The sequence below is a fragment of the Cariama cristata genome, unplaced genomic scaffold, assembly GCF_000690535.1.
Source record: "Cariama cristata isolate BGI_N322 unplaced genomic scaffold, ASM69053v1 scaffold12609, whole genome shotgun sequence".
NCBI lineage: Eukaryota > Metazoa > Chordata > Aves > Cariamiformes > Cariamidae > Cariama > Cariama cristata.
In genome coordinates, this window is record NW_009635336.1 from 1 (window position 1) to 19,635 (window position 19,635).

The following is a 19,635-nucleotide window of genomic DNA, read 5'->3' on the forward strand; positions in this document are numbered from 1 at the left end:
GGAAGGTGTTTCAAGATTTAGTTTTAATTTCTCATCATCCTACTCTGATTTGACTGATAACAAATTAAGCTAGTTTCCCCAAGTCAAGTCTGTTTTGCCTGTGATGGTAACTGGTGAGTGATCTCTCCCTGCCCTTATCTCCACCCACGAGCCTTTCATTCTGATTTCTCTCCCCTGTCCAGCTGAGGAGGGCAGTGATAACAGCGGCTTTGGTGGGCACCTGCCCTCCAGCCAGGGTCAGCCCACTACAGTGGGAAAATACAGCCCCCCCCAAACATTAGCCATAGGAAGAAATGGAAGACCAAGGTTACACAATAGTTTCAAATCTCTGTTGATATATTTTGGTATGATCGTCCAATTTTTAATTACTTATTGGTAGCATAAACAATACACAAATCGTTTCAGACTTATCTATGGTACAAAAAAGTTATATTACGTAAAACATAGCCATAAAATCTAACAACTACCTTTTCCTTAGTCATTGCTACTGATCCATTCAAAACAATTTCTCTAGTGATTCTATTGTTTGCAGAACCAACTGAGATATTTTAATCCATATAGAAAAGGACAAATAAAAAAAGTTTATTTTTTAACGAAGTCCAATCCAAAATAGTTCAGTAGTGCTGAACAACTTCATTGACATGACACAAAGTGTAACTAGAACTACAGGCATACATTTGTGGTATTGCATTTTCCAGGAGGTACAATACTGTATTTGCTCAATCAAGTTGTGTGCACAAGAAAACCCAGCAAAAACAGACACCACCTCCAGTGCAAATAAAAGACGTTTATATAACTCTATTGCTTAAATATCCACTTTCTGTAGGATTGAATAGCAAGTCAATGAGTGATGCCACAAATATGAATTCAGCACTAACATCTGAAGCCACCAAACACAAAGATGCAAACCAAGGGGTTGAGTTTACACTGTCCCAAAAACCCCACCGCGCTTGTGAACTGACCTGCAAGCAGTGGCCTTAATGCATGAGGCTGCACGTCTGACTGGTACAGTAAGCATACCTCCCAATCTCCAGATTTCCTGTAAATTCACTGTTTAAGTTACATTAACATTCTCTCGTGGCCAGCACAGCTTGGAAATGCATGTTGCACCCCAAACACTGTATTTGACTGACGTACAGCTCTTGGTGTCCAACAAACCTGTCAGCCACGATCACCTACCACCCCAAAAACTTCCTCAAGTTTAATGAGTAACTAAGTTCAAATCTGAAATGAACCTACAAGCCAATTTACCATGTAGCTCTGTAAGACTCAGCAGAAACAAAAACCAAATGAACCCAAAGCATTACACTTCTGAGACCCAGCCTCTCCTGGAAGTTGCTCTGAAATACTGCATTGCTAAGATACCAAAGAGATTTTTGGTTGTCTTTATTTTGCAGAGTTGGGATCCAGATTTGGCAAAGACCGCGAAAGCTTGGGCAAAGAAATGCCTGTTTAAACATAACACATACCTCAAAGATCCAGGGCAGGCTCACCCCAAATTTACCCCCGTTGGAGAAAACCTCTGGACTGGCTCCCTTTCTATTTTTACTGTGCAACAAGCCATCACCTCTTGGTACGACGAGGTCAGTGCCTACAGTTATGCCACCAATAACTGCAGAGGAGCATGTGGCCACTACACACAGGTAGGCATTGCCTTTCTTCATCTAAACCATGAACTAGCATTGCCACTTTGACACAGAAACTCTAGATTTTCGTTGGAGATTCAATGAACCGTTTTCCAAGTGCTGTAGTTTTACTTTAGGTCTGTGTGCACAAGATGTTCTCATGTCCCTGTTTTAGGGAGGAAAAGAGTCACTGCATTATTATTTTAAACATGCCAGCTGTATTTTGTTTCCAGGAAGAAAACAGGACAGCCATCAAGCAGTCAGATTTAGCCAAGCAGAGGCCGAAAACCAGGCAGTGGCAATAGCTGTGGGCTGCAATGTATGGTGGGATGAGGTCCCAGCTCTGGCAGGCAGCCTCCGCATGCCAAGGGCTGGCAAAATACTGGCACATAAAGAGATGTCTGCAGCTCTGCAAGCATCACTTGCACATTTTTCCCAATTGCAATTCCCAAAGAAAGAGGGCAAGATGAGAGAGAGGAGTGCGACTGCCATGCAACCCCGTAATTGCTAATCACAGCTATGGGAGAGCAGGACAGCTTGCAATCGTGGCTCTGGGGATTAGATTCTGACCTGAGGCTACCTAGTGTTTTCTGCAGAGATATATATATGCATTTAGGACTTGAAGAGATGAGCTGAAGATGATGGGGGCTCTGAAGAACACGTGCAGGTACTTGTGTGCAAAGAAGGTATTTGTATGCAGGAGCTGTGAGAGGTGACAGCGTGTTGCTCTTTGACCTTGTTCACAAGCCAATGGCAAGAGTCAGCATCTAGAAACTGCAGTGAAACGCACCTTACGTGGCACTAAGGCACAGTGCTGTTTACCATGTTGTTTGCAGAGGACCAGCCCAGGCGGTTGCATGGGGGAGAATGAGAAAATAAGATTATTCTCACTCGGAGTCAGCAGCGATAGTGACTGTAGCTAGAAGCTGCGTGTCTGCCAGCTTTGGGAGGCATCCTTGAGTCTGCACCTCCAGCTTTGGGAGGCATCCTTGAGTCTGCACCTTCGGGGAATCCCTTGTTCCTCTCCCTCCTTTCCAGCTGTGGAGAACAGAAGTTTTCCCCACTTACAATTACTGCAGTTAACACAACCACGTTCCCAGCATATGCCTCAGCCAGTGGCCACCTGGGATGGGGAGGGTCCTGTGATTCAGTCCTTCACCGTCCTCAGGGATGCAGTTGTCTATAGCTGGCATCAGGAGCAGCCTCTGCTCTGTCGTTGCACTGAGAACACCCTCAGCAGCCTGAGGATTGGCCTCTCTTCCCAGAGCTGACACCAAACAGGCACAAACAGAAAGGGCCAGGCCTCCCCTTCAAGTCAGTGGAGGCACAAGTGTGTTTCTTCACCTCCTGTGCTGCCAAGATCTCTCCACATCTCTCACGTAGTCAATCATTGCTGCTGTTGTACTGCCCTTGGGTACCGCTGGGCCCTTGTCTCCCCTCTGCTCAGTCATGGGTTTTATTTTTCCAGGACTGCAGCATTTGGGTGCACTGTAATCTCTGAGCCAGATATAGGGTGCTGGAACAAACTGAATGGTGTCTGGTAGATAGAGGATCACTAGATGATGTAATGCCCTCTCCTCTACACTATCTTAGTCATGGCAGTGATGCTAAAAGGCAGGACCGCAGTGCAGACATGCTCCTTCTCCCTGCTCCGCCCATAACACCAGTGCCTTCAGGCAATTTGCCTATACGTCCCCACTGGATTTAGTAGAGGAGCAATCAGCCCTCCTAGGAGCTGTAGCAGATCACACAGCCTTTTCTGCTCAGATTTGATCTGACCTCCCCTAGCAGGAAAGACAGAAAGCTAATGGATTACCTTAAAGAAAGGAGATGAACTTCACCTTCTCCTTTGCAAGAAAGGAAAACTACCTGTTACAGCCAGTTATTCTTTCTTTCAGAGTCATTTTAACAAGTATCTGGTAAATTGGGCAAAACCAATCAGGTGTTTTTCAGAACAAACTGGGACTTTGAGATCCATCACTGCTGCTTTCCCCCATGAAGCCTGCCCAAGAAGTGCTCCTCAGCCAATTTGTCCTCCTCCAACAGAGGAGGACAGGTCTTCTCCGTAACACTTCGGATGCTGAAGCAAAGCCTTTGTCACTGGTGTACCTGTCTGTCTTTCCAGGTTGTTTGGGCTACAAGCTACAAGGTTGGCTGTGCTGTCCACTACTGTCCCAGGGTGGCATACTCCTCCATAACCAACGCAGCACACTTCATCTGCAACTACGGACCGGCGTAAGGTTTTTCATTACAAATATTTCACAGGGTTTGGGTCCTAACCCTTCCCTCCCACAACATGCCAATTTATTAGATCACTCCATCTATTCATGTGTTTTGTGGGAGGCAATAGCCCCCCAAATAGAGAAAGAGTTATACCTCTGTCCAACCAGCTTTTTTTTTTTTGCTAGATGAGGGCCATGTATCAGAGCCAAAAAGCAGTGGCACTGGTAGAAAGGGTAAAATATAAGATGCTGACATGAAAATATTGAAGTGATCATTTGAAAATTAATCCCTTGCTCCTGAGTGCCAAGGTGGCTCCAGACGGTTGCCAAAGTGCAAGCCCAAAGTCTGAAAATATTTCCACATGTGCCTGCAGAATGAAGTGTCCAGGTCAACGGTTTGGATAAATATTGAAGTGTGCCATGCTTGCAGCTGCAGTCTTAGCAGCTCAGTGCTACTTGTGAGGCAGGGGCTGCTCAAGGCAAAATTTTATCCAGAGGTCCTTCATATGCATAGTCAGTAGGATATCCAGTAGGATGGATGGTTTTTTACCCTTCTCCGGCTAATTAATGGCACCACAGCCTAAATACAGCTTCAAGAGCTTTACATGTATGCTGTGTTGGGGCAAGGCCAGGCCAGCCCATGAACTCGAGCAAGTTTGGCCTTCCTGCTGCCCTTGCTTCATCCTCGGAAGTATATGTACCCCGGACCAGATCCCCTGAAATGACACAGCTGCTGCTGTGCCAAACCAACAAAACCACTCTCCCCAGCAGCCCCACACCCAAATGGGCTGAGGGACCATTGCATCTGCCAGTTCTCGAGCCAAAAGCCACTGATCACCCAGGTCAGCCTCTCCTTTCCCTTCTCAGCACTAGCTATGCACCCCACCATGCTAGATGGTGCAGAAACCTTGTGCACAGGCAAGCAGGCCCCCAGCACTGCCGGGAGGTGTTCTCTGTCCCTCGAGCCTCCCAAAGATATGAGCTAAGCCTTCCTCCTTCTGCCCCTTAGCCAGTATCTGTGTCGGGCAGAGGACTGAAACCATGCTGGATTGCTTGTCCTCCGTTGGCAGGGACCTCATGGGGAAGAGGAACAGTGTCCTCACCCTCAACAGCACCCAGCAGAGCGGCAGGGTGCTCTCTAGGGAGGCAAGGGGCTCTAGAAAGGGCTTTAAAGCTGGGCCCTTCCCTGCTGGGTGACGACACTGCAAATGGGTAATTGCATGCCAAGAAGTGGGGTAATGTCACATCCAGCTGTTGTTTTTGAGAAGCAGCAACTTAAGTTCTTTATCTAATCCTTAACTATTTTCAATGCTGCCAAGGGCCAAAGCAAGATGTGTGCACAATTGCAATTCCTAAAGTGAATATACTCCAAAGAATATTCTTCAGCTTAGACCAAGCAACGAAAGCCTGAAAGTAATGACGTTTTACCATGAACTTTAGCACTGCTGAAATTGCATGCGTATAAAATCCCTCTCAGTGTGTTTATGGGCAGTTTTACTCACTCTGTAAATCTTGCTTTGGCCATGCTCCAAGCAAAGTGAAGCACTGAGCTGCGTTTGGTGCAGTATCAGAGGTGGGCAGGTAATATCAAGCCAAGAGCTTGGGCAGAAGTAGCTGGTGCCACTCATGCTGCTGGCAGAGGGAAGGAGCAAGGGGAAACACACATTGCTCCTGAAGTATTTACCAACAAATGGATAAAATCACTACCAACGAGAGATTCTCCAGCACCAGAGATTCCTCTTCAAAGTTGAATACGCATGTACATACACAGTAACTGAACCTGCTTTTGTTCCCATAGCAAGAGCCAGCTTTGAGAGTGCACAGTCTTCACACACACAAATTATCCAGCTTTGAGACTATTTTAATTCTGAGCTTTGCAACACTGCTGTCTCCAGGTTCCTAAACAACAGGGTGCTCCATTATACTTAACCTCTTCTGCTTCACTGCATGTCTTGGGCACAGGGCACTCAAGACAGGGACTGTCCAAAACCCACCTCTCTATCAACACAAGTGAAGCAAAACACAGGTTAAAAACTACTTAGCGGTAGGAATTAACATTCTCCCCAGGGCGGTTTGAGAGCAGTGTTACTTTCCTTCGCAGGGGGAATTACCCAGGGCGCCCGTACAAGACGGGAGCAGCGTGCAGCGACTGCGATGGCGAGCAGTGTGCCAGCCAGCTGTGTCGTAAGTAGACTACAAACAGCCCTCCTCTCCAAGCACACGTAGAAACGAAAAGAGCATACAAAAGATACTGGCAAGAGGCAGGCACAGTGCTCTCCTGTTCCTAAATATAGTCTGAAAAACCACAGTCAGAAGCCAAGTGCGCAGTGATGCACAAAGAGGGGGGAGGAGGGTGGAAAAAGCCCATTTTCTGCCCTGGGGAGTGACGGAATGGGATCTGCTCTTCAGGTGCTGGAAGGTACGATATGAGAAAGTGGCTGCAGTTTAAGGTGTTATTATGCCCGCCAGAAGTTACTGCTTCCAGAAATGGGAAGCACAGAAGGGAATACACATCCACTCCCGGGGGCTCTGGGTTATTAACTGGTGCATGAGCTGCAGCTTTAGCCAGTGCAGCTCCAAGCAAGCCTTGTCCCCACCATGCTGCCGCAGGAGGGGAGAGCTGCCACGGCACTGCCAGAGCTGCTTGCTCCAGTGCACATCAGTCAGGCCATCTGCTTTCCCCTAAGCACCGGGAGAGAGCCAGGCTGTCATGCGACAGCCCTTCACGGGGACACAGTGCTCAGCCTGAGTCCCTGGCAGCCCACCTGATTCTCCTGCACTTGGCTTTGCAACAGCTGGATGGAGTCAGGTGGGGAGGAGATCTCCTGGAGTTCCCGTAAGAAGGACAAGGCACTGTGCTGTGGACACCTGCCTGGGGGGAGCTGAGGGTATGGTCACACTTTTCCACAGCACTCAACCTCAGGTGAACTAATGGAGTGGGAAGGTAGCGTTAAAACACCAGCACTACAGGAACAAGAGGGAGTCCCTGACACACAGGGCTGTTTAATGTTAGCTACAGGCTGAGGATCTTAAACACAAGGCACTGGGCAAAAGCCAAAGTGATCGTGGGAAGCACACCTGGGGGAGCGAGTCCTCTCTATGCCAGCCACTGGTGGAAGAAGTCAACACAGTGTGATCAAGCATGCCCTGAGAGTCACTGCAGGGCTTTCCTGAAGCCAGCAGGTCTTCGCTTCTTCCTGAAAAGAAACACAGCTCCCACAGCCGTGTCTGTGAGCCCACCGTGAGGCTCACACTTCATTCCCTTTTGCTTAGACTAAAATTGTTTATAACATGTAAATCTGCTTACGTTCACTTCTTTTCTCTCTCCAGAAAATGCAGAGCGTGACAAAGTCATTAGTAAGTACCACCAGAATTACTGCTTCCATTTGTTGCCCTTGGTGCAGTTATACTTGAAAACAAGGAACTTGTTTTGTTGATAGGCGATTCCAGATGGCATCCAGAGTGGGACAGACCTGCATGTGACGAGTACTGCATCACCATTATTGCTTTAAGGCCGTTACTCCTTATACTGACAATTCTGGGCACCTGGCTCCTACCAAAACACTGGTCTGTAGCACCCACCAGTGAGTGACACACACTCAGAAGACCACAGGAACACTTAGTTCAACTCATCCCTTCCCCGCACATAGTTACTGGCAACACAAAGATCGGTAGAGACATTGTTTGCATCCACAGGTGATTTAGAAGTACAGAAACACCATCTTCCTTCCAGGCAGCAGCTAGGAGAGCTGATAAGCAGCTTTCTCATTGCTCAGAACCAGTACCTGGTTTTAAATTATCCATGTAGTTTTCCAAAGTGGAGCAGTATGAGCATGATCCGGTGGGTATGGGAGCACGCTGCCCAGGCAGCGCAGTGAGGCACAGGCAGCTACCCACCACACTTTCTCAGGAAGGGCTGGAGGGTGCCCAGCCCCGGAGCCTGGCCCCAGCCAAAGCACACACCTCTCTCCTATTGTGCCCTTTCCTTGGGACAATCCTCCAGCATGATGCAGAGTAGCCTGGAGAGGTTTTACATTTAAACATTTGTGGGGTTTTTTTTAAAGGATTTTTGGGCCCCTGTGAGCTCTGGCATTTGCATCCTGGGGCAGGCAGCACGTGTCCCAGTCTCACAGTGCACTGGGGCCACTGGTACTTCTCTTTGCTTAGAATTTGGTTTCAAACACACGTCATCTGTGCCAAGATATAGTTTCAGCTGTGCTTACACATGATTATGTAACACTGCAATATTTCCTGTTTCTTTTTTCCTTTTTTCTGAGTTTTTGACTGCTGTTTCAAACAATAAATCTTTATTTCCTGATTCCCATGTATAGCAGTCATGTATTTGCAACATGAGCTAAAGCTTAACTGCTGGTGCCCAAAAAACAACCCAGATTCAACTCCAACCTGCACAGTGTTGAAAAACACAATGCTGGGAAAGATGGCATAAAACTCCAAATAAAATCATGCTGTGCCTGTAGTTATGCCTTTGGTTCAACAGCTGCCAAGGGATGAGTCTCCTGGAACCTGCACATCTGGAGCAGGCAGAAAGCAGCGGGGACAGCTGCTGTGTTCAGCTGGGCATGTCCTCTACCAACTGCAGTTGCTCAGCTCGAGCAGAGGCTGGAAGGAGCAGAGCTGCACAAACTCACAGCCGGACCGTAGCGATCTGTGTCTATACAGAGGCAGGTTGAGATGCCTCTGCACCATGCCCCTCTGCAGGGCACAGACACACATGGCTGTAAAGGAAACCGGGAAGTTCCCCTTGCCACTTCATTTCTGGGGTACGGCCCCCGCAGTACCTGTCAGTGTTTCTGCATACCCACTCCCGAACCCACTCCTGGGGTGGATCTTAACTGAAAACACTGGAACTGGGACCCAAAGTTTCTCACGTTATTCTTCCAGGTAGTTAACTGCTTGCATTAGAATCATCTCAGCATCACAGCATTCCCTGAATAAATCTTTTTTCAAAATGCAAATACCACTGGGGACAAAATTACCAATTTTGCCTTTGATATAGCTTTATAGTTAGTTTATTGGCTACCAGAGCCTCCATAGGCAAGACATCACAGTCGTCGACAGGAGATGAGCAGCTTCTTTTCCACACTCCAGTGACCAGGGTCCCGGTACCCATGCTGGCCTACTTGTGAGACAGCCAAGCTCAGTTCTGTCTTCCAAACTGGTCAGATTAAGGTGTTTAAAAAAAAACAAACTTCCCATTGCAAAAGTAAGGCCAGGGGTTTATCTGTTAAAAAAAGCAGCTATTTTCCTCCTTGCTTGTCTTTTTGCCACTCTTTTGTGTAAGACCCAAGGCTCAAGCTCCATGTACTGCAAAGTCCCATCTGAAAGCGGGACGGCAAGCAGCCCACGGGCAGCCGGCGTTACTCTGTGTGCACTCTCTGGCACAGGGCTCCCACCCGAGCATGAGCATGAGCATAGAGCCCAGCACAGTGTCTGCCCCACTGAAGCCATGGGCAGTTAGATCCTACTACTGCAAAAGAAATGCAGGCAAGGGAAGAGTTGCTGTGTCCAGGGAGCGAAAGTGAGCTCAGCAGACTCCCCTGCTTAGTTTAATCTATGCTTGGTCTCCAGGACAGCAAACAGAACGAACACAGAGCCGTTAAAAGTTCAAAACATTCACAGCACTATCATTTAACTATATACTTCAGCAGCTCTAAGGAAATACCATAGAAAAAAATTCATTTAAAAACCTGTAAATCACTGGGGCTTAGGGGAAAAAAAATCCCAACCTTTAGGACATGGTACCTTTCCAACAAAAAAGCTGAAAGTCAAGAACGCAAAGCTAAACATGTACTGCATCTCATTTTAAGGACATCCAAAAATCCAGATATTTAACTGCGGATGATCAAACCACTTTAAGTTGTCCACATTTATCTTACAGCATACGCCCATGAATTCCATATGATAAACACAAACCACTGATACATAAATTCCACCTTCGGGTCCTTTTTTTTGCAAGTCTGTAAACTCTAAAATTAGCTTAAGGAGGTAATTTGCAATAGCTCAAGCTGTTCTGAAAATACCAAAAAAACTTTTTTACCTTTCCAAATCCACCATATTTTCTATTCTTTACTTCTTATACAAGTGTTAGAACTGTATAGCCATATTTTCTCAGAAAACAGGTGCAAAAAGCACCAACAGTGAACCCACGCAGCCAGTTACTGTCCAGATACGGACTCCTAAGCAGACCAATCCTTTGGTTTAACTTGCCTACACGGATATGAGTAAGCTTTCTTGGTTTTCCAGTTTAAGTAAATCAATGTCCAACCAACAATCCTTGAAACCTGTCAACCATAACAACTGAAAAAGATTAAACACAACGCAAAGCCTTTTCACCCCATAACAACGAAACAAGACTTTCTGAAGTCTGTTCAGAGTTTTACTAGGGATAGGGATTTGACGCAAAAGCTACATAGACGCCTCAGCTGTGGGTTCTAAATTAAAAAAGCACAGTTCCATGGAAGTACATATAATTTAAGGCCAGGCTGCCACCAAGCTGAGTTGTGTTTTCCTGCACTGCAACTCAGGTCACCAGGCAGTTAGCTGATGCAGCTGGAAAACACATTTTTGTAGGGTGCTTTCAGCTAGATTGGGTTCCTGAAATGAAACGCCAGCATGCAAGATGAGTGTAGAGCAACCAGCCCTACACTTATTTTTAATTTTTTAAACAACAAACAGGGGAACACCCGCGCCAGTCCTCTGCAGTGAAAGGGGCCTTGTCCAGTTCAGATTAGAATGAGACCCTCCCTCCCCTAATACACCCATGCTCCTTCCCTGGCTACAGTCAGCCTCCTCCTGACTGGCTTCTCACTCTGCAGACTCCTCTGCTGACTCCTCTGGTGAACCCCTCCTTTGTGGGGTCACACAGTCTCCTCTGCTGACTCCTCGGCTGAACCACTCATTTGTGGGATCACACTGTGACAACAGGCGTTTAAACTCCAGTATTGCAGTGCCTCCTGTTGGAATTTGTCCTTTCACTGTATGAGAGGGCTGAACTACCTGACTGGTACTGAACTTCCGTCTCCCCTTTACACCATCAACTGCTAAGCACCAGTTGGTGTTTCTAGAAAGCTTTTCGTAGTGCTGATATCACTAAACCCACCAGCTCACTACAGTTTCCAAGATGCGTGTTTGTGACTTACTGATGATATTCTCAGTGAAGTATCCAATGAAGTAGTATTTTCCTGATTGATTCCACAAGTAATTAAACTGCCATTTATGAACAATGCAGTCCCCAAAAGGATTGAGAGCATTTTTTCCTTAACAACTAAGTGCCAAGAAATGATCACATAACTGAAAGGCACACTAAGGCTAATGTTGTCCCCTACCCCAAAGGGCAAGCATCTTAGCCAGTATGTGTGCCTTGAGAAATAGCTATTTAACCACATATATCCTAAATTCTTATTTTTATATGTAAAAAAGGAAATGGCTGGTTTTGCTTACTAGTTTCAAATAAAAGGTAACTAACCTAAAAGCAGCAAGCTGCAATGTTCTACCGTAACAACTTCCACTGCATGTGCAGGTGATCAAAATTCCAAAACCTAGCAAAGGCAACACAATCATGATATTGGTGTGACTCTACCACCTCCTAATCATTGTATTTGCCTCTTTACTCTCAGATATGTGAAATGAGCAACATATGCTCTTCCGGTGAACTTTATTTCATCACAATTTGCATTTTCAGGAAACTAAAAACTGTTAAACTTCCTTTAAAAAAGTGGAAGGGTCTCAAAAAAAATTAAAAAAGAGAAATACAATTTCTTAACACTTTCTTGCAAGCAAGAATTAAAGAATACATTTAAAGAAAGATAAGAAGACTTTACACTTTCCCTGCAGCACATTCAGTGTGGAAAGACACTGGCTTTGTACCACATTGTAAGAGCCTCGAGGATAATGCTAATAAATGACAGTTTAATAATGGCATTCAGTTAAGATTATGGTTTGTCCAATTCTCACATGAAGCTGTGAGCTTGTTTCCTGGAAAATAACATGTAGGTTGTGTAGCAGAACACTAATTAAAGGATTTAAGAAGAATGTATTAAAATAGTTTATTAACATCAAGACAAGACACACAAAAATAATCAGCTTTTACAGAAACAAAAGCATAATATAGTAATAAGTCTTGCCCATTTTGCAAAAGTTATCACTACAACTGAGGCTGCACAGAGTCTGGTAGTCTTTCAGAGAAGAATTACCTTAAACTTCCGCCACGTTCTCTGACCCTAATGTTTAACATCCTGCATCAAACTCCTAAATGTTTCTATTAAGAAACCTTCCCTTTAGGCAGATGGACATTACCCAAATACACTCTCTTACTTGCTCAGTAAACATAGCAGCGCAGATTTTCTTCACCAACCTTGGCAACTCTGCACAGCTGCTTTAGGTCCACTAATTAAACTGTACTTATGAAAAGAGAATGATCATCCTACCTAGTCTTTTTTTGTCCAGATTATACTGACAGCAAGAAGTCTCAAATCTTCCAAGTGTGAAAACGTTCATTAACGTAGGAGGAAAGTGAGCATCTCGGGTAGTGAATTACTTCTTTTTCTTTTTTTTCTTTTCATCTGCTGCCATTTTTAACTTCACCTCTTCCGCAGGAAGTGCTCCTAATTTCTTCTTCTTTGCATTCTTTACCTTCTCCTTGATGGCTTCGATATCAATTTTTTTCTCAGTGGAGGCTACACAGAAAAAAATACAAAGACATCAGATATTAATTTTACTTTTACTAAACTTTTAACAGTCTACAAGATGACTGTATATACAAACACAGTAAACTGCATCCTGTGGCATTGGTTAGGACTCGTTTTATGTTCACTAATGATTTTATAAACTATTCTAATAATCATTTTTATTGAAACTAGTATTATCCAGAAACCTCTTTCAGCAGAATTCAAAGGAGAACAGTGACATAAAAATCCTATACAACTGCATTTGAACACAGATGTCACACTCTGCGCACAAAAGTAGTATTACCCACTCCTCAGACCACAGATGTACTCCTCTGAAATTAGTACATACACACTCTATTAGACATAGGCCTATTGGCTTGGTTGGTCTCACATAACAAGAGAAGAAATTACCGAGTTCTTACACCCAGGGAGGCTTTCCTGGTATTTTACCTTTCTGCAAGTAACTAAGGTTGACTGAACTGATCTCCTTCTATGACAATGTGACCCGCTTAGTGGATGAGGGAAAGACTGTGGATGTTGTTTATCTGGACTTTAGTAAGGCCTTTGACACCATTTCCCACAGCATTCTCCTGGAGGAACTGGCAGCTCATGGCTTGGATGGACGTACTCTTTGCTGGGTAAAAAACTGGCTGGATGGCCAGGCCCGAAGAGTGGTGGTGAATGGAGTTGGTGGCCGGTCACAAGTGGTGTTCCCCAGGGCTCAGTTTTGCAGCCAGTTTTGTTTAATATCTTTACTGATGATCTGGATGATGGGATCGAGTGCACCCTCAGTCAGTTTGCAGATGACGCCAAGTTAGGCGGGATTGTTGATCTGCTTGAGGGTAGGAAGGCCCTACAGAGGGATCTGGACAGGCTGGATCGATGGGCTGAGGTCAACTGTACGAGGTTCAACAAAGCCAAGTGCCAGGTACCGTACTTGGGTCAGAACAACCCCATGCAATGCTACAGGCTTGGGGAAGAGCAGCTGGAAAGCTGCCCGGCGCAAAAGGACCTGGAGATGTTGGTTGACAGCCGGCTGAACATAAGCCAGCAGTGTGCCCAGGTGGCCAAGAAGGCCAACAGCTTCCTGGCTTGTATCAGCAACAGTGTGGCCAGCAGGACCAGGGCAGTGATTGTCCCCCTGTACTCGGCACTGGTGAGGCCACACCTCGACTACTGTGTTCAGTTTTGGATCCCTCCCTACAAGAAAGACATTGAGGTGCTGGAGCAAGTCCAGAGAAGGGCAACGAAGGTGGTGAAGGGTCTGGAGCACAAGTCTGATGGGGAGGGGCTGAGGGAGCTGGAGTTGTTTAGCCTGGAGAAGAGGAGGCTGAGGGGAGACCTGATCACTCTCTACAACTACCTGAAAGGAGGGTGTAGCGAGGTGGGGGTCAGTCTCTTCTCCCAAGTAACAAGTGACAGGACAAGAGGAAGTAGCCTCACGTTGCACCAGGGGAGGTTTAGATTGGAAATTAGGAAAAATTTCTTCACCAAAAGGGTTGTCAAGCATTGGAACAGGTTGCCCAGGGAAGTGGTGGAGTCACCGTCCCTGTAGGTATTTTAAGACATGTAGATGTGGTGCTTAGGGACATGGTTTAGTGGTGGACTGGGCAGTGCTAGGTTAACAGCTGGACTTGATCTTAAAGGTCTTTTCCAACCTAAACAATTCTGTGATTCCAAGGTGGCAAGATCCCAAACATGCCTGTCCCATCCTTATACTCTCTCCCTGGCCATCCATTAACAGTCACTGTCAGAAACAAGACTGGGAAGGGTGTGCTGGAGGAATATGATACAGATCTTTGACCCCTGCATGAAGATCTTTATAAGAGACTTCTACAGGGAGTGCCAGCATACTTATGTTAAACACTTAATGCTGAGCAACATGAATAACCTACTCTTATGTTCATCTAGGTGATAATATTTTCTCTTTCGGGAATAAGTCATGAGTTTGGACCTAGCTCTCCTATCTCACACAGTTAATTCCTACATCTAACAGTGGGTCAAAACACACAGCAGCTAGAAAAGCACAGTATTTGAGAGACAGTACAGTCAATAGCAGGATCACTGAAAATTTATTGCCATCACACAAAAAAAAAAGTACTGTATCAATGCTGCAGAACACATGCTTCTCGAGAAATAAGAAATTGTGTAATATATACTATAACAATATGTAAGTAGTATAGCTAATACAAAACATACATAGTACATCTAATACTATTAATGCATATGTAGTATAACCAATGAATTCAGAAAACTGAAGACCTGTTTCTCTAGTGCATAAAAAAATCATCTGGGAACACAATTCCTTACTCTGCACATACTGTGGTTTTACTTAAATTTTTAGAAAGCTATTTACCCTATCTTACACCAGTACTTATTTGTGGCATAACTTTTCAAGTAGGTATTCCTTTTGGGTTTCTTCTTAACAGAGAAGCCATTTGAGTGCAGAAGTTACAGCAGCTTCACAAGACTGAAAGCCAAAAACTGATGTAGGCAGAACAATCAATTGAGATGGCCGACCCAGTATCTCCACCAGGAAAATGCTCCACAGAGAACTGTCATTCAATAGGTATAGAATTATGGGCTGCATGATCTTTCTACTGTCCCTGGCAACTCCAGGTGTGGATCTAACCACTAGCATTTTTTTGCATGACCTTTCTTATTTCCTACAGCTGTATCTCTGCAAAATCACTCAGCCTAGGAATCAACAGCAGAAGGTTTTAGAATTGGAAAAAAAAAATAGTTACCTTTCTTTGTTTTCACAACTGCCTTTTCTTTTGGTGGGATAAAAGCTTTATTTCTTTCTTCTTGTCTTTTCTTGATTGCATCTGCTTGCTTTGCCTGAAGTTACCAATAAAAAGGTCAAGTATCAGTAGAGCAGGACAAAAGTGACAAAAAAAATAATTTCCAAGTCAGCAAATGATTTTTAACTGAACGGTGGGTTAGAACAACTTTACCTTTATCTCTTCCACTCGCTTTCGTTTCTTCTGTCTGTCTTTCAAGAAGTATTCACCACTTGCCAATTCTTTATCAATCTGCGTAAGACAAGTACTGAGAAGCTTTAGATAATTATGCATTATAAGCCAGATGTATAGTATCAGGAAATTAGAACTTGACAGAGAAGGCCTTCCAACCTCTTGTTAGCAAGACCACGATTTCAAGTCATGCTATATTCCTGCATAACCAAATAAAGCTTCAGCTGACCTGGCTTTCTGGCTGCGGAGGTGGGAACGGTGTGTACTCCTTCTTAGTATTTTTCTTCTTTGGCTCCTTGCGTTTCTTCAAGTTCTTCCGCTTGAACTTTGGCAAAAATCTTTCCCAACTTTGTGACCTCAGTTCAGGGTCTTTTGATAATTCCCTTTTGATCATCAAAGTCTTCAGTGGTTTTAAAATGTCACAAATAAGTTATTAAAAAATAGTATCACAGTATTAATCAAGAGCTCCAAACTACAAGTTTTACTAAACTTTCTTACAGTGAATATGCTACATTCAAACTTTTCCCCCTCTCACTTCAGTAAGAGCAGAGGTGTCTAATTATCAACAGCAGAAGCAAAGATACATATGTCTCAAAACAGGGACAGAATGCACTGGAGAAGGTGCCTCAGTTTAAATAAGCAAGAATCACGTAAACAACTGAAGGGAGGAAAGTTTATACACACTTTTCCTCTGACATTTTCTCAGATACTGTTAATGACATTATGGCCATATACCCTGGTAAATGGACAATATCAAAGTCAAGGTTTTTTTTAAAGCAGCACACTACAGAAATTCTCAAAAATTACCACACAGAAACATGTAAATTATTAACCTACAATTCTCTGAGAAGAAATAGTACTTTCTTGTAAACAAAGATGCACAGTGGACCACGCTAACCTTAATGTTATATATGGGATGTATATTCTTCATTGTGTCCAGAACAACTTTTCTAACCTATATTTAACAAAAAAAGAACAGAAAACTCAGTAAGTTTTTCATATTCTAATCAATTAAAATACCAAGTATACTATCTTGCTTCCTCTCCCCGCCCCACCTCCCAAAGCAGGTAGATTAAAAAAGCTAATGCACATGGTCAACTGGAAGGCGCAGCACTTGAGAAATATCAATATTGTCATGTTTCTAATACACTCCAACGCACCCCACAAACATTACTTCCACATTACCAGGGATTTTATGGTGTCATGAGAAAACTGCTTTTGACAAGCATAATTCTCCTACATAGTTATTAAAAACATCAGGTGTTCCTTAAGGCTACATATAATTAACTCTGCAGTACTTTCACTCTTACACCTGTTGTCCAAAACTACAAATACTCTTGCTAAAAAAAATACAAACCCAAACCAGTATTTCACAAATACTTTTTTACTTCCAAGACAGAAAGGTCTCAGAGTCTAAACAAAATTCAGCAGCTAAGATGCTCAGACTATGGATATTCATCTACATGTACCTTACTAACACATAGCTGAAAAGTCAGTGAGATACTCCCGAGGTTGCCAGATTTTGCCTCTCGTCTGCTCTCGAGCTGGGCACAGCAGTACGTTATACAAACATCTCATCTGCCTCCCCTTACCTCTTTTAGCCCACTAAAGGGCCCAAGAGCTGAAACAGTGTTGCCTTGCACCATAATATAACAGTTTGTTAACAGTTCCAGGGCCTGCATAAGTGTGAACTGAAGACCTGACACAAATCTGGGTCTAAGAATTGTCTGGTTACTACACCTAAAGGAAATACCTTCAGAGTAGATCCTTTTGGCCCAAGAAGTCGTCCTCTTCTTTTTATAAAAGTGTCTCTCTTCCTCACCAGAGTGCCTATTTTAATGATGTCACATGCAACATCATCCTGAAGGATACGAACTGCCTAAAGAGACAAGAAGCAGGCAATAACATCTGAATGCAAATGTATTATTCAGAAGAGTCAACAGAATACTTCAGTTTATCCTTAGCACTTCGCTTTCTGATATATTTATTTCTAATATATATTATATTTTACTTGACCCACTTGAAAATCCCACATTTTGAAAACTCACTATTTTATAAGTGTTATGACAGAATTTCATACAAACTTCCAGGATGTAATACAGACCTGTTCAAATGGAACGCTTCTTGCCAGAAGTTTTATTAAATCTCTTGCCCTGATGATTGCATATGGATCAAAAGTCTTCTTAGTGGTAGTGACAGTCATGCTTCCTTCAATTAGATCCAGCGTTGCATTCACATACTGCAATATTTGAAAAGAAATTGTGAATCAATCTCTAAATAAGAGCCTCAGAACTCATCTTTGGTAGTAAGAAGTTAACAAACAGAATGCTACATACTGAATGCTGATCCATTTTCCAAAATTCCTTAAGTGACTTTCAGCTCAAGGAAATTCACACACACAGACACACACAAAAAGACTGAATGTATGTGTCATAAGGCCCAAAACACCACACTTCTCATCTCCCTGAATTCAGGCTCAACAAAGTTGTTGGTGTCTGGATGACAAGACACTTGGGGCTGCAGAGAGCTTTGCTGACAGCATCTGTAGTCTGGCTACACAGATCTTCACTGATTTTAATGTCAATAAAAAATGACGCTACCAATTCTAAATGCAAGCACAGTAGAAATACACACAAATACAGTTATCAGGAAAACAACTTGCACTATTTTCTATAAGCTTAAGTAAGACCTGTATCTCCCAAAAGATAAAACATAGCATAACAATTAGTAAGTATTCATACATGCTCACTCAAGGCTTTCTGGACAAGTGGCCAGCACTCTTTCAAGTACGCTTCTCTATACTTTGGGAATAACGTTGCAAAACTGCTTTCTTCCAGCAGTCCTTTCGGATTATCCTCTCTTGTAAAGGCTGGCTCTTTCCATCCATCTGGCACAGTGAGAAGCTCAGATTCATCAACTATTATAGGTATAAAAAAAAAAAAAGTTGTTTTAGTTGTTTTTTCCTCCTTTCATCAGTAACTATTACATCTTCTCCCCGTTTAACTACAAAAGATACAATAACTGAAAGCAGGGATACAAAGTTTTGTTTAATACTCTGTGGGGCGTGTTCTGCATCTCTTCTGACATCAAAGAAGGTACTGCTTTAAGCTATTTATTAAAGAAAAAAATCCACAACTGAGATATGCGTTGGGGATAGGATATTATACAAGAACAAGACATAGGCTGAGGCGAGCAACCACAGCAGTGTGAGGACAGACATACCACAACAACGCACCACTGCTGCGCACCCCTCGCACCCAACAGCCGCCTCTATCCTACCCAGGGCCGCAGGCCGGGAAGCAGCCTGCCTTCCCCACGCCGCCTCTCCGCTTACACGAAATCGTGACCAAGCTCCTCAGCCCCCGGCTGTTTTAGAAAACTGGAAGGGGCCCCCGGCGCCAGGACGAGGCAGGAGACCCGCGGTCAAGGAGGAGACCCTCAGCCCGCGGGCTTCCCGGATAGCTGGACCTGCACGGACGCTCACCCGGCCCCCACCTGTCGCCGCTTTCTTTTTGTTTTTTTGTTTTTCTTTTTGCTTCGGCCCAGCCTCAGCGGCCTCAGGAGGATCCGCCATATCTGCCCGCGCGCCGCCGCTGCTCACCCGGAGCCGGAAACGCGGCACGCCGGAAGGGGGCGGGAACGAGGGCCGGGGCGCGGTGCATGCCGGGAGCGATAGTCTTGGCGGGAGGCGGGCTTGAGGGGAGCGAGCGGGCGGGGTGGTAACGGGTCACGCTGAGTGGCCCGGACGCAGTTGAACGGTAGCTGCTAAAGCTTTAAGAGTGGCTTTACCGTTTATATTCAGAGCAGTACGCATTTTCCTACTGGGTTGTCCTTCCGTGGGAGCAAAAAATTGAAAATAAAGCTGGTACGAACAGGCAGGGATGCCTGCTGTGCCTCCCTGCGAGCGGCAGTGCTGGCCTCTGCTATGTGGGTCACGGTGAACCAGTGACCGGTGGGTCATGCACTCGGGCATCGGGTATTGCAGGCTGCATGGGAGACCGAAATATCTCCTTGCTGCCTGTGAACAAAGTAAATTCCCACAGCTCTCCATCAGGGTTACTTTATCTCAAGGTGTGTCTGTACCTGGTGACAGTGGCTGGTGTGGACACAACACAACCCGTCTCCA

The 19,635-nt window shown here is 44.6% G+C and overlaps 2 protein-coding genes across 2 annotated transcripts; one reads left to right on the plus strand and one right to left on the minus strand.

The window, feature by feature from the left end:
* Positions 1 to 1,397: 1,397 nt before the first annotated feature.
* On the plus strand, positions 1,398 to 7,439 carry LOC104167289 (glioma pathogenesis-related protein 1-like; the record flags this gene model as incomplete). Its single annotated transcript, XM_009707507.1, has 5 exons — positions 1,398 to 1,643; positions 3,751 to 3,860; positions 5,949 to 6,031; positions 7,178 to 7,204; positions 7,288 to 7,439. Coding segments are annotated over 5 exons (618 nt in total), but the record flags the coding sequence as incomplete, so codon positions are not given.
* Positions 7,440 to 12,400: 4,961 nt separating this feature from the next.
* KRR1 (KRR1, small subunit (SSU) processome component, homolog (yeast)) lies at positions 12,401 to 19,083 on the minus strand. Its single transcript, XM_009707508.1, has 10 exons — positions 19,005 to 19,083; positions 18,251 to 18,426; positions 17,614 to 17,748; positions 17,263 to 17,388; positions 17,102 to 17,185; positions 16,408 to 16,464; positions 15,739 to 15,909; positions 15,492 to 15,569; positions 15,282 to 15,375; positions 12,401 to 12,543 (listed from the first exon to the last, which is right to left on the minus strand). The coding sequence occupies exons 1-10, from the start codon at positions 19,081 to 19,083 to the stop codon at positions 12,401 to 12,403; spliced, it is 1,143 nt and encodes a 380-aa protein (XP_009705810.1).
* Positions 19,084 to 19,635: the final 552 nt, after the last annotated feature.